General features: G+C 54.0%; 6 protein-coding genes across 6 annotated transcripts; 1 reads left to right on the forward strand and 5 right to left on the reverse strand.

Annotated features, from left to right (window-relative positions):
• Positions 1–396: 396 nt before the first annotated feature.
• On the forward strand, positions 397–1,986 carry CCOS01_09328 (FAD binding domain-containing protein; the record flags this gene model as incomplete). Its single annotated transcript, XM_060457487.1, has 1 exon — positions 397–1,986. The coding sequence occupies one exon, from the start codon at positions 397–399 to the stop codon at positions 1,984–1,986; it is 1,590 nt and encodes a 529-aa protein (XP_060312187.1).
• Positions 1,987–2,563: 577 nt separating this feature from the next.
• On the reverse strand, positions 2,564–4,321 carry CCOS01_09329 (hydroxymethylglutaryl-CoA synthase; the record flags this gene model as incomplete). Its single annotated transcript, XM_060457488.1, has 4 exons — positions 2,564–2,701; positions 2,753–3,843; positions 3,906–4,008; positions 4,262–4,321. The coding sequence occupies 4 exons, from the start codon at positions 4,319–4,321 to the stop codon at positions 2,564–2,566; spliced, it is 1,392 nt and encodes a 463-aa protein (XP_060312188.1).
• A 2,541-nt stretch (positions 4,322–6,862) lies between these two features.
• On the reverse strand, positions 6,863–7,253 carry CCOS01_09330 (uncharacterized protein; the record flags this gene model as incomplete). Its single annotated transcript, XM_060457489.1, has 2 exons — positions 6,863–6,976; positions 7,089–7,253. 2 exons carry the CDS (start codon positions 7,251–7,253, stop codon positions 6,863–6,865), a joined length of 279 nt encoding a protein of 92 aa, XP_060312189.1.
• A 2,532-nt stretch (positions 7,254–9,785) lies between these two features.
• Positions 9,786–10,226, reverse strand: CCOS01_09331 (uncharacterized protein; the record flags this gene model as incomplete). The annotated part of the gene is made up of 1 exon (XM_060457490.1): positions 9,786–10,226. The coding sequence occupies one exon, from the start codon at positions 10,224–10,226 to the stop codon at positions 9,786–9,788; it is 441 nt and encodes a 146-aa protein (XP_060312190.1).
• A 2,308-nt stretch (positions 10,227–12,534) lies between these two features.
• Positions 12,535–14,610, reverse strand: CCOS01_09332 (uncharacterized protein; the record flags this gene model as incomplete). The annotated part of the gene is made up of 1 exon (XM_060457491.1): positions 12,535–14,610. One exon carries the CDS (start codon positions 14,608–14,610, stop codon positions 12,535–12,537), a length of 2,076 nt encoding a protein of 691 aa, XP_060312191.1.
• A 2,012-nt stretch (positions 14,611–16,622) lies between these two features.
• On the reverse strand, positions 16,623–17,342 carry CCOS01_09333 (uncharacterized protein; the record flags this gene model as incomplete). The annotated part of the gene is made up of 1 exon (XM_060457492.1): positions 16,623–17,342. One exon carries the CDS (start codon positions 17,340–17,342, stop codon positions 16,623–16,625), a length of 720 nt encoding a protein of 239 aa, XP_060312192.1.
• Between the last annotated feature and the right edge of the window lie 1,291 nt (positions 17,343–18,633).

Consider the following 18,633-nt stretch of genomic DNA (forward strand, 5'->3'; position numbering starts at 1 on the left):
GATTGAAGATTTCAGATTGATCCCCCAGAGTGTAGAGGTTGAAGATGGCGTTAATGGTTGAGGCTGGAGCTACCCCTGCACCGAACAGCTCCGGGTAAGGTAGCATCCCCTATCAGAACCTTGATTAAGTACATGCGGGTGAGCTAAGGCACCTACAGCCCCGGAAACGTGGCGCTGCGGCGCCAGCGCAACGTCTGGAAAATCTCACCTCACATCCGAAATCTCATTGGCATAGCTCTCACTCACATCTCATTCTTACCCTCACCCCGTGTTGGATGTGAACACACAGAGATCTCACCAAGATCTCACAAGAAACTCGATCAAGAAGGGCCAGAGAGCTCACGGTGAATCATTCATATAGTATAGGGGACAGGCACGACTAATAACGAGTTCACAATGGAGCGCCACAAGAAGACCGTCTCCAAGATCGCCGCCGCGGTGCGGTCCTTCTTCGACCGCAAGGAACCCTACCGCATCTTCCACGGCTCGACAAACAGCACCCGCCCCTTCCGCCGCGACCGCGTCGTCGACATCTCGGCCCTCGGCAGCGTTCTCGAGGTCAACAAGGCCCGCCGCACCGCCCTCGTCGAGCCAAACGTCCCCATGGACCGCCTCGTCGAGGGCACCCTCCGCCACGGCCTCATCCCCCCCGTCGTCATGGAGTTCCCCGGCATCACCGCCGGCGGCGGCTACGCCGGCACCGCGGGCGAATCCTCGAGCTTCAAGCACGGCTTCTTCGACGACACCATCAACGAGGTCGAAATGGTCCTCGCCGACGGCCAGGTCGTCCGCGCCAACCGGACCAACGAGCGGGCCGACCTGTTCCGCGGCGCTGCGGGAGCCGTCGGCACCCTCGGCGTTACCACCATGATTGAGCTGCAGCTCGTCGAGGCCAAAAAGTACGTAAAGACGACGTACCACCGCACCCACAGCGTCGCCGAGGCCGTCGAGACCGTCCAGGCCGAGACGCTCAACGCCGAAAACGACTACGTCGACGGCATCCTCTTCTCCAAGGACCACGGCGTCGTCATCACCGGCAAGCTGACGGACGAGATCCCCGAGGACCGCAAGCCGCAGACTTTCAGTGGCGCCTGGGACCCCTGGTTCTACCTGCACGTCAAAGACCGCACCCTCACCGCCGGCTCCGCCAACAGCGAGGCGTCGACAGTGGCGACGACATCCTCGTCCGCCGTGGTCGACTACGTGCCCCTGGCCGAGTACCTCTTCCGCTACGACCGCGCCGGCTTCTGGGTCGGCGCCGCCGCCTTCGATTACTTCAAGTACGTCCCCTTCACGCGCTTCACCCGCTGGTTCCTCGACGACTTCCTGCACACGCGCATGCTCTACCGCGCCCTCCACGGCAGCGGCGAGTCGGCCCGCTTCGTCGTCCAGGATCTCGCCCTCCCCTACAAGAACGCCGAGCGCTTCGTCGACTACACGGCCGAGAACTTTGGCATCTGGCCCCTCTGGCTCTGTCCCTTGAAGCAGACCGCCCCGCCCACGTTCCACCCGCACACGGGCGAGGTCGAGACCTTGCCCGCCGCTGAGGGAAGCAGCAGCAGCGGCAGCAGTACGGTAACGGCCCCCAAACCGATGCTCAACATCGGCCTCTGGGGCTGGGGCCCCTCTGACCCGGCCGAATTCGTCACCAAGAACCGCGCCCTCGAGCACAAGCTCCGCGAGCTGGGCGGCATGAAGTGGCTGTACGCGCACACGTACTACACCGAAGACGAGTTCTGGCAGGCCTACAACAACAAGAGCTGGTACGAGGCCCTGCGCGAAAAGTACAACGCCACGACGCTGCCGACCGTGTACAATAAGGTCAAGGTCGACGTCGAGGCCCGCAAGGGCGAGAAGAAGGGCTGGCGCGATGTCGTAAAGTCCAAGCCGCCCATTGGCGGTCTGTATGGTATCTACAAGGCTATCCAGAGCAAGGATTACCATTTGCACCGCCGGGCCGAGTGGAAGTGGAAGGGTGACAAATGAAGAGAAGTAGGAATGTACGAGTAGGAAGGTGAGGCCGCATCACTTTATGGATGTGACTAGTGATTCTCATTGTCGGGCGTAGATCATGTCGGAAACGGCCGCGTATATTACCCATAGATTGCCATGTGTGGCATGTATTAGTAGTGTAGCATCATTAGCATCACAGCCAACCGCAAAAGGGGGGCCTTGGGCATTTTGGCATAGACGCGAGATTATAAAAACGAATTTTTGAAACATTTAGTCACAAAGACTTGCGGCACATGGGAATCTGAGAGTAATATAACATGATTCAATTCATTCGTCTATTCTTCCAGCTTCATTCGTCCTAGTGGACGCTCAAATACGGCTATCTGGCCCGGTATATACAATGCCCCCATTGCGAGGTGCATTCCAAGCGCCGATTCCTCTCTCACGACAGAATCTCCGTCTGTCGTGGCCGGCGGCGTCTCTGTATTTCCTCCTCTGATTAAAGTACGTAATGCTGGCCGTGCTCCTTCAGCTCTCATGCTGTCGCAGGATCTATGCAGCCACCTCTATTTGTTTCGCAATTCCAAGATCAAAAAAGTCATTGTCGGTTTCATGCCTTGACGCTGTAGGAACGCTGGAACTTGTCGTTAACCTTCTCCAGGTAGTATGTACCGGGGGTGATGGTGGAGGCGTCACCCTTGGGGGTGAAGTCCTTCTGGAGGTGAGCCTGGTGGCGGAGGTCGCAGAACTGGAGAAATGTTGTCAGTAAGGCATTGCATTGGGGAAGGAAATTGCTTACAGCCTCGTAGGTCTCGGGGGCAAGCTTGGTGCGGGCCTCGAGTCTGGCGGGAATGTCGAGCACCTTGGCGAGAGGAGTGACGTCTCCGTTGATGCGGAAAGACAGGAAGCTAGCAGCCAGACCGGAGCCGTAGCTGAAGACACCAACGCGCTTGTCCTTGAGAGTGGCAGCGTCAACGTAGGAGAGCAAGCTGGCAATACCGCCCCAAACGGAACCGCAGTACATGTTGCCGAGGAGAGTGGCGACCTGGGCACCAGGAGCGACTCTCTCCTGGTACTTCTTCTTGGTGAGACCCATGAAGGTCTTCTCGACGACCTTGTCGGTCAGCGACTTCTCGTAGTCCATGTCGCGGAGCTCGGGGGCGACCTCGGCGAAGACGGGTGAGTCGGCATCGGCGAGGTAGTCGTGGTAGAGCAGGCGAGCGTACGACTTGGCGACGAGCTTGCAGTTGGGAGCGTGGAAGGAGAAGTAGTCGAATCTGTCAAGGCTGGTCTTGGGGATCTTGGACTCTCCGTTGGTGGCTCCGTTGCCGTTGGCGTGGCCGTTAGCAGCCTTGGCGAGCTTGGCCTCACGCTTGTTGTACTCGCGGTAGGCAGCATCCAGAGCCTTGGTGTAGCAGGTCAAGGAGTAGTGACCATCGACGTAGGGGTACTCGCTGGTGAGGTCGGGCTTGTAGAAATCGTAGACGTGGGACATATAGGTACCACGCAGACCAGGCTCCAGAACAACGGGAGCGTTGGGGCCAACAAGCATGGCGACTGCGCCAGCGCCTCCAGTGGGGCGGGCGTTACCCTTGGCGTAGAGGGCAATGTCACCAGCGACAACAATGGCATCACGGCCGTCCCAGGCGGAAGACTCGATCCAGTTGACAGAGTTAAGGAAGGCGTTGGTACCTCCGTAGCAGGCGTTGACAGTGTCGACACCCTCAATGTTGGTGTTCTCGCCGAAGAGTTGCATGAGCACAGTCTTGACGGACTTGGACTTGTCCAGGAGAGTCTCAGTGCCGACTTCGAGGCGACCAATGGAGTTGGTGTCAATGTTGTACTTCTTGATCAGGTTGGAGGTGACGGTCAAAGCGAAGGAGTAGATGTCTACAAAAAGCGCGACAGATTAGAGCAAGCACCGGGTTTAGGGAGAAGCAGGCGGAGCTCACCCTCGCGGTCGTCGCAGAAGGCCATCTTGGTCTGACCAAGGCCGATGGTGTACTTGCCGGCGCTGACGCCATCGAAAGTCTCAAGCTCGGTTTGCTCGACATACTAGACGACGGGAAGCAAACAGGTCAGTACAATGCTCTCAGAATCTTGTGAGAGCTTCAACAAGGAGCGGGCTTTTAACCCGCCCGAGCCTGGGGTGGGAGATTGAGGAGGGGTAATTCTGGCAGTGCTGGCGTGTGGATTGCGATTTCGGCGCTGAGGGGCAGAGCGCGGATTTTTTTTTCTCTCTCCCCTTTCGCTCTCCCTCTTCCAGCAATTTGGCGGTGGCGCAAAAAAAAAGCATGGTGAGACCAACCTGGTTGGGGAAGTAGATTTCGATGGCCTTGATGCCAATGTTCTCAGGTCTGGAAGCCATTTTGGGCGGCGCGATCGAACAGACTGTGATTTTGGGAGAATTGAAGTCTACGAAAAGACTGAAGGGTTAGCCAGAAAGACTTATTTTTGAACTCCCAAACACCATTCACCGCCGTTTCAACGCGCCTGGCAAACAGGTCGCCAAAGGTGCCCAACATGCAGAATCAGGACAAGGATGTTCCAGCACCAAGGAGGGGACGGGAAGAAGAGGGGGAGGGGCAGTGAATTCGGGCCCAACGCACCTATTGGTAGAGGGTGGTCGTCTTTCCGTGAAGGACCAAAGTGTGTGTTGGAGAGAGTTTGGGAGGATCAGGAGGACGAGGAAGGAAGAGTAGGTGGGAGTAAGAAAAAGAGAGGAGGGAAGAAGCTATGAATGAGAAGAAATCAGGAGAGGGAGGCAGTGGGTAAAAAGATGTTGGGACGGAGACGAACGGGAGGCAGCAGCAGCAGCAGTAACAGCAAGAAGAGGGTCCAGAGGTCGAGGTGGTGCCGTGGTGGAAGGGGCGTTTATCTTTTTTTTTCTTAATTCTCTTCTTCTGTTTATTCCCACTGCCCTGCAGATGATAGGAGCAGACTAACGGCGGCATAGGCAAAAAAAGGTACGGGGGAGTGATTTAATATTAAATCCCCACTGACGTCGCAACACACCATACAGCCAGACCATTGACCAAGGGCGAAAACGAGCTAGGTATCCGTTGAAGGGTGGGATCATAGTCATACTCATACACCACAGGTTCATGGACCATAGACCATGGAGGGAATGGATGTACACCCGACTACTTCCTAGACGCGGGATGGGAGGGGACTGGTGCTACGAGTACAAGTTCTGGTCTGAACTGCTGCGACTGCGACTGGAACTGGACGCGCATCAACAAGTAGCAACATCCCAGGCCAAGTATAGCCACCCGCTGTCCGGCGTCTACCTCGGACAGGAAAGACCATTCGCTCACTCTCCCCGTCTGCATTACCTTCCCTGGACAGTAACAGTAACGAGACGCCCGAAACCCCCGGTGGGAAAGAGCCCAGGAACGAACACCGGTGGCGGCGCAGACTGGCAGTGTGCGAGCTGGACTTGTGTGACAACCGGTGGCTTGGGTTGGGGAAGAGGGAGTGTGCGGGCTGCGCGCGCAGTCAATTCGGTGCAATGCCCAGCCCGATCCAGGTTTCCGAAGATTTATCCCTCCGAATGAGCGCATGTATCCGTACTTAGTCTTGCTTCAAGCTGTCTGCGTGCTGATCTGCCTGTATAACTCTTCAATATCGAGTCATCTGCTCTGTGGTATTCTCGACTGAACAATGTGATGATGTTGCCGTATTCCGAACAATTAAGATTGGAAGCCAGGACCCTTGGAGACAAGGTACTGCTATCGTTATCATGCTTATCTGGCGCTGCGCCAACGACCCTTCCTCTTCTTGCCTCGCCTCGCCTCGACTGCGGACTCGGCGCGTTCGCAAACTTGGCGTATCTCTCTTCACCTCGGTCTGCACTAGCACACGTTTGCCTTGGCGTTGAAGAATTGTCTCGTTTGTTCTAGCAGCGGCATGACGAGGTGTACAAGTACAAGTAGCAAACGTTCTCTGTAAGCTAAGGTAATTAGCAGCTCGCTACATACCCAGGTGAGGCGAGAGATCAACGACATATCGCGCCAGGGAAATTGAGACACCGATAACCCTGACAAGTCGGTTGGATGGTCTGCTGGGCCTATTGAGTCGGCTGCCATGTTTCCAAGCTTGCCAAAGACATCTGTTCGGTATTGTATCGCTTGAGCTGAAGCTTCACACAGCAACAAAACATCAACACAATGGAAGAGGAGAGGACCCCGGTAGGCCTGGTAAAGTAGATAAGGTTGCGACGGACCCTGCGTCCGGAATGCAGTGAGGTCGTACAAGCACAATGCCCGACTGACAAGAAACATGCAGGAAGAAACACACTCGTGGTGCTGCTGTGATTGATGGATCGAGTTGGAGGGGGACGGTGCTCTACTGTGTGGGTGGGCAGGAACCTCACCACCTCACCTTCCGTTGTGTGCCCGGTGAGAAGGAAGGCAAATCTTACTTATGGTACCATCACCACCAAAAGATGGGAAATGGCGTTTCCCAGGTCCCCCCTCCCCCTCACCCCCTCCATCCATCGGTACGTTCCTGCCTGAACATTTTCGCATCGCATCGTCTTCGCCCACCTCATTCGGAATGTCTGGTGGGGTCCAAGTACAGTCAAGCGGGGCTGAAAGCCAAAAGGTACCTTATCAATCTGCCCCTCCATCAAAGGTACCATTTCGATGGATACTTTCAAGAGGCAAGTTTGACTTGCGACAAGTACCCAGCTGTACCTTGCCGAGCTCTCGCACACACTTTTCTCCATCGGAGTGATGAGATATTCAAACAGACGAAAAGAGTCTTCCGTCCTGCTTCTCTGCTCAGCTTTGGCTCAGAGCTGGATCGCTACCTGGCCAAAGCAAGACGGACGGCATCTCGGAACGAAGCGTTTGATGCCTGTCTATCCGACTGTCGCGGCATCAGCCTTGCACGACGGATAGCTCCCTTATTGCAAGCAAAGAGAGTATCTGAATAGGCCACCAAAGCTTTCTCGAGACAGCTCAAGCTCGTCTGCACTGAGACATGGAAACGGCTCAACGTGGTGAGAGACTTTTTCCCCCTCCAGCCCCGCGGTTACCCCCTTCCGTACCTTGGCGTCGCCTGTCTCAAGTACGGAGGTATTTGACGTAAAACATGTGAAGTGACAAGCAGGTTGGCAGGAGTCAGTACACGGAGAGATGCAGAGATCGAGGTACTTGATAACATGGCAGGCCTTGTACTTTGCTTCTAGTGCTCCGAGAATGCTTCGTGTTCCATATATTGAGGATCCACTGGACCGGGCCGCAGACGCTTCTTGAGGCCAGCAACGCGGCAATTAGAAGCATGCTGCGTGTCATGGCAGCCAGAAGAAGTTCAAGGGTCAAATAGGCTGAACAGGCGGTGCAAGCCAGCCATCCGAGGAGCGCAATCGGCAGCCCTGAGGCGCTTATTCGACATTTCGCTCATGATCTTGGTCATTGAAGCAGGAGATTCAATACAAGTTCAGGGGACCAGTTGTCACACAGCAACTCAAGCTCGAACGACAACAAGACCCATTCGTCAGGCGTCAGTTCGAAGTCCCTCAAGTAAAAAGACCCCGTGCAACTCCAGCGGTTTCTCGTCGAAGAAGGAAAGTTCTGGTAGGGCAGGGCTTCTTACGTCAGGGCAATATTCGCTCGCCTCTGCCCCTCATCTCTCACTCTATCACGGAAGGCGAATCGCATGACCCCGCCAGTTGCGGAAAGATTGCGGATACTCTTTGGGGCTTTTCTGCAACGACGGCAGCTGCAGAGAATCATTCTTTCACTCGGCGGCATATACTGTGCAGTAAGTGCGCCTGGCTTCTCAGGTCCCCAGACTTGGCCAGGGCGTCATCCAGGATGAGACGCTGCGCTTGCCCCGAGGCGTGCATCCAGAACTGCAGTTGATTTGGTCAAGTTCTAATTAGGATTAGCCCCTTCTGCTCGTTGACGATTCATCGTTTGATAGCTCCATCTTCAACAACACCACGGCCATCTCTGGCGTTGACTCGCTAAGCTTGTTCAGTCTAGCTTGATGCAAAACGGCCATGCATCCCGATGTTGACATTTCCAATTTGCTTTTCGCCGACAGGAATTTGCCTAGTCGTACTACCAATACCATTCACCAAGCAGCTAGAGCGAGCACAGGCACAGGCACGGAAGAGTCTTATGGGAACACAAAAAGGCACAGGCACATGCGTCTGACTGCAGAACTGCAAGGGCAGCAAGCAGCTTACCAGGCGTGCTAGGGTAACGGAAGACTACGTAGTAAGGGCTGACAGGCAGGCCAGTCACCAAGCCACCGCATCGCGGAAAATCCAAACACAACTACGAGGCTTCATTCTCACCACCATAACCACGTGTTATTGGTGATGGTGTTCGCGTACATCGTGGCTGAGCTTCCTGTCCTCGCCATACCCACGTTGGGGAGCAGGTGCAAGGCCCGGCCAAAGCTCCGCAGAGACCAGAGACAAGCGAACAAACTAAATAAGATTCGCACAGATTTCGTTCGTGCCGCATGTGCGCATCTCGTCAGCGACAAGCATGTCGACATTTAGACCCTGTACAACTGGACAGTTTCGCCTCGCCAGACGCACATCGATACGTAAGAAGAAAGAGGGAATAAACAAGAGACGTGAGACCTTTTCTAGGTATCACATCCTTGCAGCCCATCTCTCTCCCACCAACCCCATACTCTGAACTCCGACTGAGTGACTGGCGGTTGCTACTCCGTACACAGTAGATCGACTGCGACCAAGATATGGTATGGCATCCCACGCTTTCAACCTCGCATCGCCGCGTCGGTCCTCCGAACGATGGCCCCTCCCGGCGGATATCCACAATGGGACCGCCCCGCGTAACGACATGTCACAAGCAGCTGGCGGCTGGCCCCTTCTCGCAGTCTCTCTCTTCAGCCTCGAACTCCGAGGCTCTTAGACCGAGCGTAACAACCATCACGTCGTCCAAGAAAAAAAATTCTCTTTTTAACCCCTCGTTCTTCATGCCCTGCAACCCGAACCGCACCGCATCGGTCTCGCATCGGCCCTCTTGCCCAGGTTTGCATGGTCCGGCCCCTCCCCTCAGTTTCCAGTTTTCTCCAGTTTAGGAACCGTCGCCATTGCTTGCGCAGCGATCAAATGTACAGCACGGCAAGGCAAGGCAGAGGCACTTACTCGGCACGGACATGGACATCCTTCATCGTCTGAAGATCTTGCCCTTGAAACACTGTCAGATGTATTGTGTCCCCGTTCTATTAGCTCGGGAACCGCATGCATCTAGGACACAACCCATCCAAGGTTTATCGAACCATTGATGATGACACTCTGCCTTAGCTGGCCCGCTTCTCTGCCGCTGAGACCCTAGAGTTGCATCTTCCCCGTTTTCCAGTGACTTGCTTCCAGAAGCCTGCTACGAAGTTGTTGTCAGCATTCGCCTTCCAAACCTTCAGCGCAGACTACGGGTGTAACTCAATACAGCTGTCTGTGAATATTTTCAACTTAGCATGCTCACTCTTGCACATACGACCATACCCATTGGAAAACTCGGGATCCCGTCCGCTCTCCCATAGATAAGCCAATGAGGGCCGGATTAGTAGTTGGGTCGGTGACGACCAGCGAATACCTGGTGTTGTATGTTTTTGACGTTTTGACCTGTTCTTGCGGGGCATCTTTTTTAAGGCAGTGTTGTCCCCTCCTAATCAGCAAATCTTACCTCACATCTCATTGCATTTTCCGCACATACTCTGCCCAGTCCTTCAGGCTTCATTAATGAACTTCGTCGGGAGTAGTGTGAATTATATTTTCTACTTATCTCGAAGACCCAGAATAGTCCAACTCGGAATGATGGTAGCGCTTGATTGACTTACAAGATTCACGCTCCCCGCTGCTCCCCACGACTGAAATCCCCTTTTGATTCACCTTTGGCAGTATTGTCATGCTTGATAACCCTATATCTAGCATCCTCAGTCTCAAGCCTCCCATGCAGACTTTCCGCAAGCTTCTCTAGCTCCTCGCTCGATGGCGCTCCCTCCACGTAAATCTCGTCTCCCTCCCAGTAAATCTCGTCTCCCTCCCAGTCACTCAGAGGATAGAACAGTAGAACGATAAGCGAATCCTTCAGTAACGGCATCTGTCTGGTTAAGACGACATCCGCGAGAAATCGGCCCAGTTCAAGCACTCCTACTGCCACGGGGACAGCGAACTTCGCCCGTCGCATTGCGGTTGTCCCCGAGCTCGCTGCTGCGCGCTTTGGACCGCATCTTGATCCCTTCATGAGATCAAGGATGTCAGCCCGGTACAGGAGGTGCTGCATATGCGTCGGTCAGTTCGCCGTCGCTTTGTTGGTGGCTCGGTTTCCTGGGCGTTCTCCGTGCTCAGTCTTGAGGATATACTATAGTAAGCTGGGCTAGCCGGTCGTCACTGTCCTCGTGATGTGTCCGTCTCTCCCGGTCGAATGCCTCGAAGACGTCGGCATCGTAGGGGTTATTCTTGTCAGTGTCAATCCTCTCGTGGAACTGAAGGACGGGTCCGGCAACTGCGGCGACTGCGATATCTCAGTATCAATCCGAAGTGGGTGGCTTCGACAGACTGACATCCGGGGATGATTGCTGACGCTCCGGCTTCTTCGTTATCGGCACATGGGCGTTACTATAGAGTAGACGATCAACGTCATGGCAAAATATTTCAGTAGATAGAGGCGTAGGCAGAGTTGTATATTGATATTCGCATATCACTCGGAGTCAGCTGGTCATCTCATATAGCGTCCTCACGATGAATTCGCTTGTCTACGTGTTGTCGATAGGAATCCAGGAGATATTGTTCTTGCCGTTATTGATACTCCATCCTCATCATATGGCCGACGTCTGAATATAGAAGGATCCCAGATCCTGTAAGAAACGCGGACTACGTGTGATTATAAAGCTCGGAACGAGACAGCAGCCTGGTAGGAATTACACAAGTCGGCCAAGCAATGCCATGCATGATACACTGGTCCCAAGCTAGATAAGCTTCAGTTAAAAATCAGGTCATTATGCACATTGCTACAGTTAAGCCCAATGTCGCCGTCTAAATATCGACTCAACATTACGAGAGAACAGACTAAGCTTACGTATATACGTAAGGGTCGTTCACGCACGAGACGACGGAGATATGGTCAAGCCTTCTCATGACAAACATAACATTGCGAATTGTTACAAAGACCTCTGACAATTTATCTCACAAAGTTCCTTTCTTTCATCAATGTATCGTACCTCTCAACAACAGATGTGTGATACGGAATGCATATCCCCTCACTATGTAGTTTGCTTGCTTGCTATTAGTTATAAGTTGGTCGATGAGCTTCCCGCTATTTTGGATTCTGTCAGGCACTTGTTCCGACTAGACCTGCCTCATATTACAAGGAACAAGTTGCGCGGGCCTGAAGACTACGGTCTGTATTTACAGTGGGTCTAAGAAGCCTGATGGAGATTACACAAGCTGGTAATCGGTGACAAAGCTCACCATCTTCTCCAAGTGACACCTGAGCAAGCAAACGTATGGACGCGAGAGAAGTACTATGGGGCCGATAGGCTCAGAATCGAATAGATTTCTGGAGACCCTTGGCTCATGGTCTAATTCTATGTTAAGCTCGTGCTAGTTGAGATACGGTGAGGAATCCCCTGGAAGCAGAGATCTGACGACCATGTTTCGCAGCCTTTGCCCTTATCCCTCTCTCTCAGGCTCGAGATGGAGAAATCAGACGATGATTCCTAAGTAGAGTCATTGAAGCTCTTTGCACCGCATAAATATAGAGACGGCCAGAAGAAGTAGTAAGACGAACATTGATCCACGGTGGAGCCGGAAGTGATAAACCCAGTTTGTGAAGGTCGTCTGCAACTTCACTTGAAAGGACATATTGAACGATTTACTCACTCGCATCTTCCGAATGCCGCTGCGGGATCGAGAAACGTGGTTTACTTCTGAATACGGCCTGACAGAAATGCTCTGCGATATTTACGTACCGCAATGCCTAAAGAAGGGACAAGTTCTGAAGTTTTGATGATTTCAGTAGAATGCTGCCGGCAAAATGAGCATTCTCTGGACAATGAAGGTATCTTCAGGCTGGCCGGATGCGCCCACCCTACGAGGCATGATTCAGAGGAGACGAGAGTGCTCGAGCAACCAGTTTGTGCCTTTAGAGTCCAAATCGACTAAGCTGATGAAGCGACTGAGCACACAGTCGTCAGTTGTTGATGGCAGCCATTGTGGTGCTAGTCCAGACGCGACCAGGTACGAGGGTTTCTAAGTCTGGCCAACGTTGACAATATCATTTACTTTGTTCAATGCCCTAGATGGTTCGTTGACAGTCACAATCTTATTGTATCCTTGTTTTATGGCTTATTTATTCGCCTGTTGTTCTACGCTAGAAGATGGACATTAACCATGCATTTCTTTCTAGGCTCGATGAAATCAGAATGAAACCCTTTGAAGATGTAACGCTATGACATGGGATCGCAGTTCTCCTCCGGATCTCCCCATCTAAACCGGCCGCCCAGACGCCGGTTAATGCAAAAGAAGAAGTATACAGAAACGGCAAAGAAACAAACGCCTCAAATACATTGTGATGCAGGGTTCCAGCTTTCTCAAACCTCCACTGGAGTACCGTAACCCGAGTCTCGCTTTTGCGTGACATCCTCAGCCCCGTGCTCGGCCTTGGCCCCCGAGACCACGACCGGCTCCTCCGCAGTCTTCTTCTCCGAACCCTTGGCGGGGGCCTCCGATTCCGAGCCGGAGCCAGAATCCGAGTCGGAAGAAGATGAATCAGAAGAAGCCGCCTCCTTGTTCTTATTTCGCTTACTCTTCTTGCTCTTCTTCTCCGCCTTACGCTTCTTCTCCCTCTCCTCCTTACGCTTCTCCTTGGCCTCCTTCTCCTTCTCCTCAGCCTCCTCCTTGCGCTTCTTCTCCTCTTCTTCTTTCTGCTTGGCCTCGGCCGCTCGCTTCTCCTCGGCGGCCTTGAGCTCCTTTTCCTTCTTCTCCTTGCGCGTCTCCGTCACCCACTCCGCCGCGCCCGCGACCGCGGCCTCGGCGCTGCGCTTGTGCTTCATGAGGTACCCCTGAATCTCGGCCGGGCTGAACTCGTGCGCGGGGATGCGGGCGACGAAAGTCTCGGAGAGGGCCTCGACGGCGGCTACGATCTCTGCGGTGCGGGCGGCGGCTTGCTCGGCAAGCTTTTTCTTCTTCTCGTCGTCGTCGTCCTCAAGAGCGTCACCGATCAGTTGCTTGTGCTCCTGGAGGGGCTGCGCGGCAATGTCCTCGTCGCCCTCGAGGGGTGCGTAGATGGCACGGAAGATGGCACCAATGATTTCGCCGTCGGCCAAGGTGAACTTCACAATCTGGTCGACGCGGCCCGGTCGGATGAGGGCCTTGTCGAGCTTCTCGACGTGGTTGGTGGTCATGATCAGGACGCGGCCCTCCTGGCTGGCGACGCCGTCGAGGATGTTGAGCAGACCGGATAGTGAGAGGCGGCCGCTGGTGTTGTTGGCCCCGTTGCCTACGGTCAGTTGGCCGGGCACCATGTCGCCGCTTCCGTCCTTGGCGTCTGCGGCATCGCTACCGGTTCCTGTGCCATTCTCGCGGGTGTGCGTCAGGCCGGCGGTGTCAATGTCCTCCAGGAGGACCACGCACCGCCGGGGCAGCTCGGCGAACAGGGTAGCCAGGTTCTCCTCGTTGGCTGAGATGGAGCTCAGGCTCACGATGTAGATGCGCATCTTGAAGAAGCCGGCCAGGGCGAGCGAGAGCGAGGACTTGCCGGTGCCGGGGGGACCCGTCAGGAGGTAACCCCGGCGCCAGGGGATGCCGCGGTTGGAGTACCACTTGCGAGTCACGGGGGAGAGGTAGTCGGCGACGTCGTCGACGAGCTCCTTCTTGGTCTTCTCGTTGAGGATGACGGTCGAGAAAGGCCGGGAAGTGCGGGCCATGCATCGCTGCCACGTAGGCTCTGTGGTGCCGGCGCGGGTGCTCCCACGGTAGATCATAGTCTTTTGCGAGTCTTTCTTGAGGTACTCGGCGCGGGCCTCCTGGAGGAGCTCCTTGAGGACCCAGGGGTTGCGGCCGAAGCACGAGAGGCTGATCTCCTCGCGCTCGCTGACGACGAGGTAGGAGGCCTGCTCGCGGTTCTGGCTGCGCTTGAAGAGGAGAAGGTGACCGCGGTACCAGAACGAGTGGCTGCCGAAGCTGGGGGTGTAGGCGAGGGGCTTCTTCTTCTGGCCCGAGATCTCGACGAGGCCGCCGTCGGAGGACTCGTCCGACTCCTCCTCCTCGTCGTCCCAGCGCCAGAGGAACCAGGAACGGGAGCTTAGGTTGGTGTTGACAACGAAACGCCGCGAGTTCTTGGCAAACTTTTGGGCGGCGACCCAGGACATGAGGATGTTGTAGATCTCGTCGTCGGTGCGGACTTCGACTGTCGACATGAGGTGCTTCTCGACCTTTTCCCAGAGGTACTCGCTAAAGTACCTCCAGGCAAAGGTGGCGCCGCCGCAGAGGATCACTAGGGGGATATAGACATTTAGGTCGATTCCGAGGTACTTTTGGAAGGCTGTTGTGAAAACGCTGAAGCCTGGGAAGAAGAAGTCCAGCAGTGCCAGTTGAGGAGGAGGCTGAGCCGTGCTGGATGAGGTGTTGATGGGGTCGGCGTAGCCGGTATCTGTGATTGTGTCCATTGTCTGTAAAAGCTGAGAAAATGAGGCCAGCTCGAGGGGAAACAATGTGAGTCTATGTTATACAATCGGTCTGGTTGGGTTGAGATATCTCGTTGATGATAAGAGGTAAGACAGTTGAGATGCTTCCTCTTGTATAGTATGGAGTAGAAAGACAAGGGGATGTCGAACTAGTGAAGTGTGTGAAATCTCTAAGTCTTGAATGTGCGAGACGTTTGCTATTTTATATAGTCGAACTACAGAAGAAGATACACACCCATTCACTTGGGAGGCAACCACGTCAACGAGGCGTTCGTGATCACAAGTCTAGCCGGTTAGGCAGGGGTTTTGCAACCACCACATCCAATATGCGGGTAAGTTCGCCGGAACCCATCACACACCAATGAGCATAGCCGGCCCAGTAGATTCGGGTCGTCAGCATATGGGAATTTGAGATGGGTCGCTGAGGCCGCCTGTAACAGAGAAGGCGTGAAAAGCATGGTTTGAGTCACTCCGGCTGCGCTAGGATAGCGGTGAGGTAGGGAAAGTCGTGAAAGCAAGTCCTGCTATAACCTTGAGGGTATATTTTTCTGGGGAATAAGGAGTTAGGACTTGACGCTAAATGCTAGGCAACATTTGCTGCCTGCGGCTAAGGACTACTACTACGTATTGGGACTTGTAAGGCTGAGTGATGAACATAGAACCTGGTCCGGGGGAAGAAACCCCAGGGCTCTCTTGGATGGCCGGAAATGCGCGGCCCAAGGTCTTAGGTGGATATGGACGAGCCACTAAGGTTTCTGGAATGAGATCTGGGCTAAGTAAGACAGCTACGTTGGTGTTTCTATGCAGTCATCAAAAGTATGGGGATAGATGAGTGGTTCAAGTGAAGGTGGTCCTCGTGAGCCAATGGGGAGAGAAGTGTAGGGAGTGAGACCTGTGTCTACGACAAAACGAATTCGCTTGAATTGGGTTAAACAGACGTTGATTGGCTTGCGAAACGAGCCTTCCACAATGATACCTACCTAGTACCATGCTGCGGTAGCTTTCCTGCACGACAGATCAAAAGTGGCGGAGGCCGAGGGTCATTTTTTCTATATGCAAGTACTGCAGTATACGATCTGCCAACTGAGGAAAAGGAGAATATCCACTATCCAGAATACTACTACATTGCGGCTGAGAAGCAATTGCTGCACAAGTTGCATAGTCGGAGACGCAGGATCAAGACAATTTGGACGCGGTGCTCCGTGAAATGCGTGGATTGAGGCCAACTGTGAAGTCTGTGTGTGGCTGTGGTCTAGACTCCAAAGAGCCGAGGAACAGCGCAGAAATGCTCAGCCACACACTCGAGCTTTAGCTACAGCGGCTTCCCCGAATGACGCAGGACCGGTAGGTATCCGCATCGAGGCCGTTTTCCTCACCTTTAGTTCCGTCTGCCGGTAATATAATTCATCGGGAGTTTGCTTAAGATGATATCACTGCAGGCATGTCGCCGTTGTGAATACTCCAATTTAAGCTGTGATCAATGATCCATTGTGTACGTCAGTCTCAATTGTCCAGGGCCACCATTGGTCTCGACTCTGGAAATTGCTCCTATTGAGGTATATCAAGATGCACGTCAGAATGGGGTTGGAAAAAAAAAGAGCAGATAGTAAACAGAGTCGCCGCCAATTGGGCGTGGGCATTTTAAAGTATTGTTGCAGCCAAGCGAATAAACACATCAGTATTATGATCTTATTCTCTCGTGATATGATCAACAATAAAGCAAGATACAGACATCGTAATTCATTATATGCCCTCCCCAATTTCCTTGAAGGTTCTGTTCTCTCCCTTCGAAAAATGTTCTGGGTACAATCGGAGGGGAAGGGGAGTCTGGTAGTTTGTATGTGTGAGAGTGTGTTTTTGTTGTCAAACGCCAACGTCGATCATCAATCGAAGCCCAAAAATAAAAAGAACAAACCGCCTGCCCGTATGTCCGTACAAGAATCGTAACCAAGTAAGAAAGAACACACAGTCTCTCAGAGACTAGGAAAACAGACTCAATCTTCCCAATCATCGTACTTGCCAGGGTTGCCAGGGAAGTGAGAACCACCACCACCACCGCCTCCGGCACTGAGATCCACAAAACCGGGATCACCGCCGCCGCCGAAAGCTGCCGCGGGAGGAGGCTGGTGATACCCAGGATCTACATCGAAAAAGGCAGGCTCATCATCGTACATGGGGAACCCGGGTCCGGGAGCCATACCGGGTGGAGGCGGAGGCGGCGGGTGGTTGAACGGAGGAGGGGGAGGAGGAGGAGGCTGATACGACACGGGCGGCACCGGGAACCGATGCCGGCCTCCGCCCGAACCCCGCTGCTCCCTCCGGAGCCGACCGCTCGATCGGCTACTAGAGCGGGACGCGATCTCGGAGATGCTGTCGTCCCATTTGGGGCTGACCCAGGCGTAGGAGATATACGACGCGTCGCTGTACACGCTGCCGCCGCCGTCGTCGTAGTCCCAGTCCTCTTCGTAGTCGCAGACTTTAGTCTTTCGCAGGGCCAATTGCTTCCCGGGGGGAGCGCCCGTCGTCCACTTCATAAAGGAGACGGTCCAGTGGTCGCTCTTGATGTTGGAGTGGGATGTCTGGGACGATCTGGACTTTTTGGAACCGCCCGAGCTGGAGGATGATCTGGAGGACGACCGGGAGGAGCTCCCGGATGAGTAACTCGATACGGAAGCTGCGTCGTCAAAGCGGTGGTGCTGATGTTGATGAGCCATGGCTGATGAGCGTTTTGGGAATGACGGGTAAAGCTGAATTGGGTTGTTTGAGCGAATGGGTTGCAAGAAGCAGCAAGCAACAGAAGCAATAGCACAAGCTTTGTGTATAGAGAGATGCGAAGAGATGAAGGAACACCCCTGGTATGATACAGCAGAACTTGGGAACAAGTTGCCTGGGACGGTACCCTTACTGGTCAAGTACGTAGCAGGAGAGTCTTGCTTCACCACCGAAGAAGAGACGGAGCAGACAACGACAAGCGAGCTTTGCACAGACAGTCGTCCGGGATGGGGCTTGATCAAATACTTATTGCACTCGGCGACGGGGGCATTGCAGGCAGCGTCGGTTGAGCAATGCCTACACAGGTCGTGAAGGAAGCTACCTACATGTTTGGTCAGCGTTGCTCGCCTCGTCTCATTGCTAGTGTCCGGAGCAAGAGAGCAATGGCTGCATGCAAGCTCGAGCTCATGCACGATGCAAAGTGCAAAGGCAAGGGGACTGGTCCGTAAAGTGCATGTCTCGTCTCTTTCACCTTGGCAACCAAGACGAAGAAGAAAAGTACCCCTTTACCCTATCGCCAAACACCGAGTACCAGTAGTGTCCGAGTATCGACATAGGAAGAAGGCTATGAGATGGCGTCTCATGCGGGGTAGTAGGTATGTACCTCCAACCCTCACAGCCCACCTGGGCACCCTCCTTGGGATGCAGAAAGAAGCACTTCTTCCTCCGCCCTGCTTCCACGGCAGCCCTGCACACACACACAATTAACCCATTCACCGTGTTTCACGCCGATCTTTCGAGACAACTCAAAGCGCACCGAAAAGAACCACGTTCCGGCTTCTGGTGGCACCAGAATTGCCTACCCGTACTATAGGCAAGGCAGCTATCCATTGCCGAGTGGCACAACTCAGCGCATATGCGAGACCAGATGCCTGCACAATGGTGTAAGGGGATGACAGACCCGAACGAGAGAACGAGAAAGCGTAAAAAAGATGTACGGATAACATGAGGGGGAAAAGAAACGGATGATCTGCCCTACTCACTGCCAGTCCGCGATTGGAACATATGGAGTCACACCACTGCAACTAATACGATGCAGTACCAGACTCAGCAACTAGAGTGAGATCAATCAAGCTTGTTGCCGGTCAAGTTGTTGGCTTCGAGAGCAATCTAGGCCAAGTAGCACGTTGCCTATCGAGAAGAATGCAATCCTACGGTCATCAACTCGACTGCCGTTGACCGTAACCAACATCTATTGGGATATCCGGCCATGTGGAGTAGAAAATGAGGCTG

Source organism: Colletotrichum costaricense (assembly GCF_030867565.1).
Source record: "Colletotrichum costaricense strain IMI 309622 chromosome Unknown Scaffold_9.1, whole genome shotgun sequence".
Classification (NCBI taxonomy): Eukaryota; Fungi; Ascomycota; class Sordariomycetes; order Glomerellales; family Glomerellaceae; genus Colletotrichum; species Colletotrichum costaricense.